Source organism: Theobroma cacao, chromosome 8 (genome assembly GCF_053813885.1).
Source record: "Theobroma cacao isolate CCN51 chromosome 8, ASM5381388v1, whole genome shotgun sequence".
Lineage (NCBI taxonomy): Eukaryota > Viridiplantae > Streptophyta > Magnoliopsida > Malvales > Malvaceae > Theobroma > Theobroma cacao.
Genome location: NC_142646.1, coordinates 29,538,624 through 29,548,286, shown reverse-complemented (window position 1 = coordinate 29,548,286; position 9,663 = coordinate 29,538,624). Strand labels below are relative to the sequence as shown.

The following is a 9,663-nucleotide window of genomic DNA, read 5'->3' as shown; positions in this document are numbered from 1 at the left end:
TCACCCTTCATATTATTTGAATTCCATGTCTGAAATATCTGAAAAACCATTGTTTTGTTTTCCATAAGCTTCTAGGGAAAAAATTGGATGTTTTGCACAAAAGTATATGTTTGGAAATTCTTCCCATATTTATTCTCTAATTTTTCGCCTGTTTGAGAATGCGTGTCAACGAAGATGTCTCATTAAGGGTATTTTTGTCCCAAAATCTTTTCTGGTAGCTAAAAATAGTTAAATTTATCTGAAAAGTTATTTTCAAAAACACTTTGTTTTCAAGGACCAAAAAAAATTTCTCATAAAAATAAATATTCAATTATTTTAATAATAAAAATATGCTAATGAACAAGTTTGGTTACTTTTAAAAAGGGGAAGCTTGGTAGGCTCGGCCCATGGACATCTCTTATATGAAATATATAATTTAATGAAAAAGTTAGACAAATGGACCCGAACTTGAGGAACCCCCAATCTTGTATTAAAAGCGTAAATGAATATATGATAAAAGAATTTTCTTAAGAGAATTTTTAAATTTTTAAAAGAGTAATATTTATTATTGTGCAATTATATAAATAATGTATTTTTTATTCTTTTCAGTGTTGAATATTTGAATTGGATTACCAAACTAATTTAAGACACTATATATATGACCATTGATTAACATAATATTAATTATATTAAATTATTTAATAATATTTTTTACAAAAAAATAAAATTATTTGTTGCATTTAAATTTACATACATCTTTATACCTTATATTATACATACCAAAAATATCTAAAACTCGTCCAAACTCGAAATAATCTAAACACGGAACAACTCATTTCCAAAATATTTCAAACGTGAAACAACTTGAACTCGAAATGTTGTGGACTTGAAATATTCAACATTTAAAATGAAATTCAACTTTAATAATCCGAACTTGAAAATAATCCAAACCCGAATTTTCCAAAACCCAGGCAACGGCGACCTGTAGCGCAGACCGCGTCGCTTCCTTCCACCGTACGTGAAAACCCCGCTTAACAGCGTCATACACATTGATCATTGGTTGGACTCTAGTTGACGTTAATGTACCAAGAATTTTTCTGGAATTCTATTATTTATAAATTCCAATATAATTTAAAGACAACTTTTAATCAGAAACAATGAAAGTGTAATCAATACGTTGCTTCTGTTTTTTTAAATAAATTATATTAAAACTAGAATTACGTTTCAATCAATGGTTGGCTTATAATGATGGGTCAATTTTATCACCCACCTTTTAATGAAATGCAATTTTACTTTGTACTTTCTAATTTGGTTAAATAATGATCAAATGTTAATGATAAAAAAATATTTGGTGGGAAAATAAAAGAGAATTTAATAAGTATTTTAATTTTTTAGTTTTTTTTTGTAAAATGAGATTGAACTAACTCTTTAAATTATACAATTAGTTTCTACATTATGTCAAAGTGGTGAATTTAATATCTGTATAATAATTTGTAAAAATTAAATTCATATATTTTTCAAAATTGATCATGTCAGTCTATTTATTAACAATATTAAAATTTTATTTGTAAAAATCTCACTTTAACAACATAATAGTATCACATGAACATCAAAACATCACCTAAAATTTATGTTTACGTATGATCAATGCCACATCAAAATAATCATTTTATCATTTTTATATTCCAAGTCATCAAATTCATGTTACATTAACAAGAATATGCCACGTTAATGTTAAAAATTGATAATATCAATCTATTCATTTACAATGTTGAAAATTAAATTATAAAATTACCATGTCAACAATTTAATAGTGTCACATCAACATCACATCATCACTTAAACTTCACACTTGCATTTGATCAATGACACACGTTAGCATAATTAGTACATGATTCTTAAATTTCATGTTTTAATATCAATAAAAATATATCATATTAATACAAGCAAATATCATATCAACATAAAATAACGAACCAATTTTAATAATATTAAATGTTAATGATTTGATTGATATTATTAATATAGAAAAGTATAAGTACTCAATATTTATAAATTATTTTACAGAGATTAAATTTACCACTTTCATAGACTACAAAAACTAATTGTACAATTTGATTTTTTTTTTAAATAAGAAATTCATGCTTTTGTAATTAAGGCGATGTTAAAATGTAATTGCTTCGATTCATTATTAAACCAAAAACTCGAACAATTTAGACCAATTTTTTATAATGTAAAAGAAAATAGTATGAGAAGGTTCGAAAACTTTATTTAATTAACATATGGTGGGCGGGAGGAGAATGATTCAAGAGATATTACTATATAATTGGGGGCAAAAGCTGTTTAAATTTGCAAACTCCCAACATAGCAGGAACGAGGCTTTGAACAGGAAGAGGAAGAGGAAAGTTTGATTTGAATGAGCAAAAGAGGGTGGACTGGGAGTAGCAGCGGGTTTCAACTTTTGACCACCCACTCGCTCCTTGCTTTGCTTCTTCTCAAATAACAAGACTGGGTCTCCGCTCACCAACAAACCGCGTCTTCCTACCCTTTCCTCATCTCCCCCACATTTTGTTCCCTCTTTAAACCACCCTTTTTACGCCATAATCTCCTAATTTCCCATCCCGCCATGAAATTCTTATCAAAGCTGTTTCCATGGGTCTTTTCTTTGGTGAATCCCACCGCGTTTCTCTCCTGATTTTTTCATTTCTTTGTTCTGTTTCTATCTGTTCCTCACTCTCCTCAGTCTCTATTTCTGAGACTTCTGGCCTGACATTGGTATGTGCCTTGGAACCGCAACGATCTTCTCTAAATTGTTCTAGCTTTCCTCCCGGTATTCAAACCCCTTTCAACTCTAATTATTCGTTCTCTGGGATTGTCTCTGGAGATGGGTTTTTATGTGGTTTGAGACCTTCTTTTTCCTCGTCCAATGTTTCAGTTATGCATTGTTGGAGATTCTCTAGCAACGGTACTACTATAGAGTTCAAACGGATTTACGAGGGTCCAGGTCTTAAACAACTTGATGCAGGCAACTCTCACATTTGCGGTCTTAATGAGACCAACGCTCTTGAATGTTGGCAGTGGCCTGGATTCAACCCAACCGGGGATCGAAACTTTTCTACAATTGCTGTTGGTGAAGGATTTTTATGTGGGTTATCAGAAGCTGGAAAGATTAAATGCCTTGGAAACGTTACTGGTATCTCTGGTCAAGAGCTTAGAGGGAGTTATAGCGTGATTGCTGCTGGCTTTACACATGCTTGCGCTATCAGTTTCGATAATGATTTGGAGTGTTGGGGGAATACGGTGGGTAATAAGCCACAGGGAAAATTCAAAGCACTGGCTCTGGGTCAAAATCGAAGCTGTGCTTTAAGGATTAATGAAACAGTTGTTTGTTGGGGGGAGAATAATTTCAGTCTGCCAGAGGAGTTGGGAGGGTATGGATTTTTGTCGATCGAAGCAAAAAGAAACGTTTTCTGTGGAGTTTTGACATTTAATTATTCTCTGTTTTGTTGGGGTGACACAGATTTTGCTTCCAACTTCATGGTATTCTCAAGAGTATTGCCAGGGCCATGTAGGGATTCGTGTCAATGTGGTTCATTGCAAGGATCAGGCTTCCTTTGCAACAATGGTAGATCTATTTGCCAAACTTGTAATACACCTGTCGTGCCAATAACGCCACCCCCGCCATCAGCTCCCTCACCAAGCAGTGATTTGAATGGCAAAATGGTAGCCTTTTTAGTTGTTGGTTGTGTAGGATCCTTCTGTTGGTTCCTGGTCGTTGGTTTCTTTGTCTTTAGATATTGCAAAGGTAGAGGATGCCGTGTCCATGATTCAGGTCCCCTGGATGAGACTGGTGGCCCAGATAATGCTGTTCCCAATCAGCCCCAAAGTTCCCAAGCCCCAACAGCACCAGCAGTTCTGGAGAAGCGTCTGAGCCAGTTGACCAGCATGGGAAATACAGGTTACTTGGAGGAATTTTCTTTACAAGCCCTGATTCAAGCGACCAACAATTTCTCTGAAGATCATAAAGTTGGGACTGGCAGTTTTGGTTCTGTCTACCATGCTACATTGGATGATGGGCGTGAAGTGGCCATCAAGCGGGCTGAGATAACATTCACTTCATCCTATGCAATAGGCACCAAACGTCAAGAAGATAAAGACACTGCCTTCGTGAACGAGCTTGAAAATTTGTCACGCCTCCATCACAAAAATCTCGTCCGACTATTAGGATTTTGTGAAGATTCCAATGAGCGTGTATTGGTGTACGAGTACATGGACAATGGCACACTCCATGACCATCTCCACAAGTTTCAAAATCCTCCCTTTATGTCATGGGCTGTGCGGCTTAAGATTGCAGCAGATGCAGCAAGGGGGATTGAGTACTTGCACGAATACGCGGTACCACCAATCATACACCGCGATATCAAGTCCTCCAACATCCTTCTCGACGGAAATTGGACCGCAAAGGTATCCGATTTTGGATTGTCATTGTTGGGTCCTGGGGACGATGAGTCACACCTTTCGCTGCGGGCAGCAGGCACTTTTGGATACATGGATCCTGAGTACTACAGGCTGCATCAGCTGACCACTAAGAGTGATGTGTACAGCTTTGGTGTAGTATTGCTGGAATTGTTATCAGGATGCAGGGCAATTCATCGGAACGAAAATGGGGTGCCAAGGAATGTGGTTGATTTCGTTGTTCCATATATTCTCCAAGACGAAATTCACAGAGTTTTGGACCCCAGAGTCCCACCACCAACCCCTTTCGAAATAGAGGCAGTGGCATACGTAGGATACTTAGCAGCCGACTGCGTAAGACCAGAAGGCCGAGACAGACCTTCAATGACTGAGATTGTAAGTAGCTTGGATAAGGCATTTGCGGCTTGTTTACTTCCCCCAGCCTTGTCCCGTTCCACTACAGACTCCTCCACGTAGCAGAGACATTGTACAGCAAAGAATAGTCAATTTTTTCCCCCAATTCCCTCCAATACTGATTTGTTGATTACCAACCAATAACGTTAAGAGAATAGAAAGTGGTCCACAAAAAGGCGTTCTTCCCTTGTTTTGACAAAGTCATTAGGATTTATTTCCTTCAATAAGGTTGGGTTTTGAATTTGCCCAACGAAGACTCCAAAGGGGAGGTCAAAACAAAGGAAACCTTTGAAAGTTAGAAATAGGAAGGGACGGACATGCACGCACGGTTTTCTCAATCACCGAAGAAGAAAGACCCGCAATCATATACACGGTTAGACTTCTATTTAAATAGTAAACATTATTATTATTATTATTATTTAAATGAAGTTGGACCACCTACACAATTGTTCAATGAAAGATTAGAAATCATACCTACGCTGTTGTCACAACTGGTCAAAATATTCCATGGTCTTTAGCTTTTCGATGTACTTTTATTTCTTCCTCCAACTGTTTAAATTCAAATCTCTTTTACTAAAATTCAAAGATCTTTAACTTCTTATAATTTATATTTTGATTAAAAGGTTGTTCTCTCACAATCCTTTTTTAACTCTATTTGTTAAAATTTATGTATAATTAATTTAAACTTAAATTAGGATTCACTATTTTAGAAATTTAAAACACAAAAACATACTTGATTCTTGATTCTCGATTTCACTATGAAAATAATACTAATTAGATTAATTGTTGAGATTCAATGTACTAAGATCTACCCTCTCCTTAATCTACAAATCTCCAATGGGTGATGTCATAACGTGTCAGTCCGATAAAAGAGGCGTTGTCACAAATTATTTTGCTTATGAGTGATTGACCACATAATTGAAACTTTCTTTCCTAATGAGATCCTACACTTGTATAGAGAGTTGGAAAATCTAGACTACTTGTTGCTGTGTCTAGGGGATTGAATGGTCAGCTCCAAGAACTATTGTGGAGTTTATGTATGGAATGGAGCTTTAACAAGCAAAGAGACAAGAACTATTGTGGAGTTTGTGTATGGAATGGAGCTTTAACAAGCAAAGAGACAACTAAGATCTAGAGAATGGCCTTTTTTGGGACAAGAGACAATTAGGATCTAGAGAATGGCCTTTTTTGGGGATCTTGTGGTCATTGTGGTTGTTCAAAATGACATGGTATTTAATGGAAAGCATTGGGACAGTTTTCAAGTTATTGATATCATTAAAACAAGGATAGCTGTCACAGCCCAATTTTCGGGCCATGACCGGCTCAAGGGACCAATGGGCTCAACCCACCAAGCCCAAGCAAGCCTACTTACATGATCTTATACGCTAATCCATATTCCTTTAGAATCCGAAATTCATAATGCTCAATTACAATTCTTTTGAAAACAACTCATAAAACCTAGTCATGTATTCATAATGGCATCATCAACCATTATATACATACATATAATTTGACAAGTGAATCTCAGCATTTCATAACAAGTAGTCATATACACATAATTAGAACTTGACCGTCAACGGAGTGATTCTGGGCACGATTGATAACACTTAGTGTCAAGCTAAACCTACCGAGCAATGTATAAGGTGGAGCACCTCGTCCTAGGATTCAATCACCTTTAACTCATGAAACTTAAAACATGAATTTTAAAAACGTGAGTATAAACTCAGTGAGTGAACGTAGAAAGGGAACAAACAACGTTAAGGAAGGTTTAGAAAGCATGATGCACTTAAGTTCAAAACAATGCAATTTAATTTATCTCTATTTAAAAACTTCTCATTCAAAACCTTGGTTATTTAGTTACTTAATGACAAAAGACTCATGAACAACAAGGAAGTTGAGAAGTGAAAACTTTAGTAGATTTAAAGCAAGTCAAGCATAATAGATTGACTATCACCGTAACGAACAGGCATTCTTGCTGCAACGAAATTCTGGCCAGATAAAAATCCAAAGGGCTTTCACTGCCACCCGAAAAATCCACTCATGCCACATTGCACATTAAATTGAACACATTGACAATACTCAAGTTTTCAACAGTCAATGCAATCACATTTTAAATTCAAACATCTCTATATAGTAAATATGTATATATATAAGCATTTACACCACCGTCACTTCACCCGGCTGATGTGCATCATTACCGGCATGTGCACTGCCCACTCTGCACATGCACGATTATAAATATCACAACAGCATCATTACGGACATGTACACTGCCCACTCCGCACATAGACTGTTGGTCTCCACTCATAGGGGATGACCTTCGCTACAAGCAACCTTTTCCTCCTTCAACGGTGGCTCCACTCGTAGGGGACAACCCTCGCTACAAGCAGCCTTTTTCTCCTTCAACGGTGGTAACAAACGATACCTATCAGAGCACTCGTAGGGAACAACCCTCTCTACAAGCCCTTGGGCGGAAAGTCACATTTCGCCACTGTTCACATGCGAGAGTTCCCAAGGATCGGGTTAAACCCTTTGCTCTGATACCAACATTGTCACTCAATCGGCATGTGCACTGCCCACTCCGCACATGCACGGTTACATCAATTATACAAAATTACTTAACAATATATATATATATATATCATATATCTTTATATACATATCAGCGTCATATAAAAGTACATAGATTCATCACAATCATGTTCCACATCACAAAAACATTTCACTAAAGGCTTGTTCCCATGCATTTTGAAGAAAAGATAATTTAAACAGTTTAAGTGGTTCGCTCTACCCAAAACATTTTAGTGCAGGTTCACTCATCGATATTTGTTGAATCTTACTCGACTCCAACCTCCACTAATGGTCCAAATGAAACTGTGGGGCCTCGTTGGGACCTATCATCACAACAACATCACAACCAATTCGATTTGCATAATTATAGTTCTAAAAGTTATCCACTAAATAATGTTCTACTAGTTATTTTTAACTAGCTTCCATCTACCATTAAGTGACTATGTATTTTCATTATTCTAGTCACACTACAATGAATAACTCACCTCAACTACAAAACACTCACCGATCTAGCCACTAGCCATTCTCAACAACTAAAAAGAAATCAACTCTATTTCACTACTCACCTTGGTAGCTTTACAATTGAATTTCTTTTCCAAAAGTTTTGAAACTATCATGAAAATCTCACTTTCTCTCTCTAGAACGTCCAGCTAGTGAGAGAGTGTAATAAGGAAAGGTTTTTGAGGGTTTTATGGTGAAAAAATAGAAGAGCACAAAGAACTCTATGAAAGGGTACACAAAAACATGAAAAATCGAGGTTAATTCAAGGAAATATATGAAAATTCAAGGCAAGCTTTCATGGGGGGTGGGGGGTGAGAGAACGTGGGAGAGGAAGGAGAAGAAGAAGAAGTGCTAGAAATTTGAAGAACATCCTAGAAACTTAGATTTTTATGGCTTAAGTTTATCCATTTTTAGCAAAATTACCAAAATGCCCTTAACTATGTCATTTTGTTTTTTCATTGCCTTTATACAATCTTTTTACTTCTTTGACACTGAGACAAGGTTCATAAGGGTCTAGAAATGCTCGATTTCATGAAAACTTAAAAATTTTAACTCGAAATGCAAAATGACCATTTTACCCTTTTTGTTTCCTTTCATTTTAATTTAGTCCTCCCAACATTCATTTAACTCCAATTTCCTTCTATTACCTTCTTTTACACATGTACAAACAAAGTATGAAGTTTGTACTCCAATGCAGTGTCCCCATAATATTTAAAATATTTTTTTACCCACACTATCTTTACTTAATAAAGACACGCGACCCCATTAACGTCATTTTTTTCCAAAATTCTCTCATTCTTCTTCTCCCCCACTTAGATTGATCATATACTCATTCTTCATGAAAAATTTTGGCACTTAATAAAATATTAATATTTTAATATTATTTTATTAATAAAATATTATTTTATTCCAAAAATTTCATCGTCTCCTCTTGTCCCCTTGGTACCCAAAATACCTTATTAGGCCTCAATTGACTTTCGAATCACTTTTTATCTCACAAATTCTTCTTCGATAAAAATATTATTATTTTCTCGTGTGCGAAATATTTTATCTCAAACTATTCCTTTCATCTTTCATCATTTCTAAACATTATAATTAACCTCAATTGGCATCCAGTAAGTTTTTATTAGTCACCATATCAAAGTACGGGGTATTATAATAGCATGGTAGGTAAAATCAAAATGGTTAGAATTGAACATGATAGTGTTGGACATGTTTCACGACCCTAAGTTGGGAGTTGTTGAAAGAAGAAAAAAACCAACAAAATGAATGCGGTGGAGTGGAAATGTCCTAATTTTGGACAATTAAAATTCAATGTGGATGGAACAGCTAGGGGAAGTCTAGGGGATATAGGGATTGACGAGGTTTTAAGAGGTGATCAAGGAAGAATTAAATGCAATTTTCAAAGTCCATTAGATGGGGAGATGCGAGTTTTGCTAAATTGCTAACAATTAGAGAAGTAATGCTACTTTTTACAACCTCCACATGGGTGAGAAGTCATGAGTTGTTGATAGAGAATGATTCCAACAGTATTCTAAAGTAGACCTTAACTGTAAAACCTCGATTTGTTATGCATGAGTAAATGGAAATTTTTTTTGGTGAGCTAGTAAAATACCTTATTCTGAACCTAATATACTTGATTCACCTTTAAGTCTACTAATATAAGTGAAAAAGGGGTGTTCGGAGGATAAAGTAGGAAAAAAATAAAGAGAAAATGTCATTTTTGCATTTTGCCTCAAAAGG

At 35.5% G+C, this 9,663-nt stretch overlaps 1 protein-coding gene across 1 annotated transcript; it reads left to right on the top strand.

Moving 5' to 3' along the window:
- Positions 1-2,349: 2,349 nt before the first annotated feature.
- CCR4 (CRINKLY4 related 4) lies at positions 2,350-5,325 on the top strand. Its single transcript, XM_007020103.3, has one exon. The coding sequence runs from the start codon at positions 2,632-2,634 to the stop codon at positions 4,909-4,911; it is 2,280 nt and encodes a 759-aa protein (XP_007020165.3). The 5' UTR covers positions 2,350-2,631; the 3' UTR covers positions 4,912-5,325.
- The last annotated feature ends 4,338 nt before the right edge of the window (positions 5,326-9,663 follow it).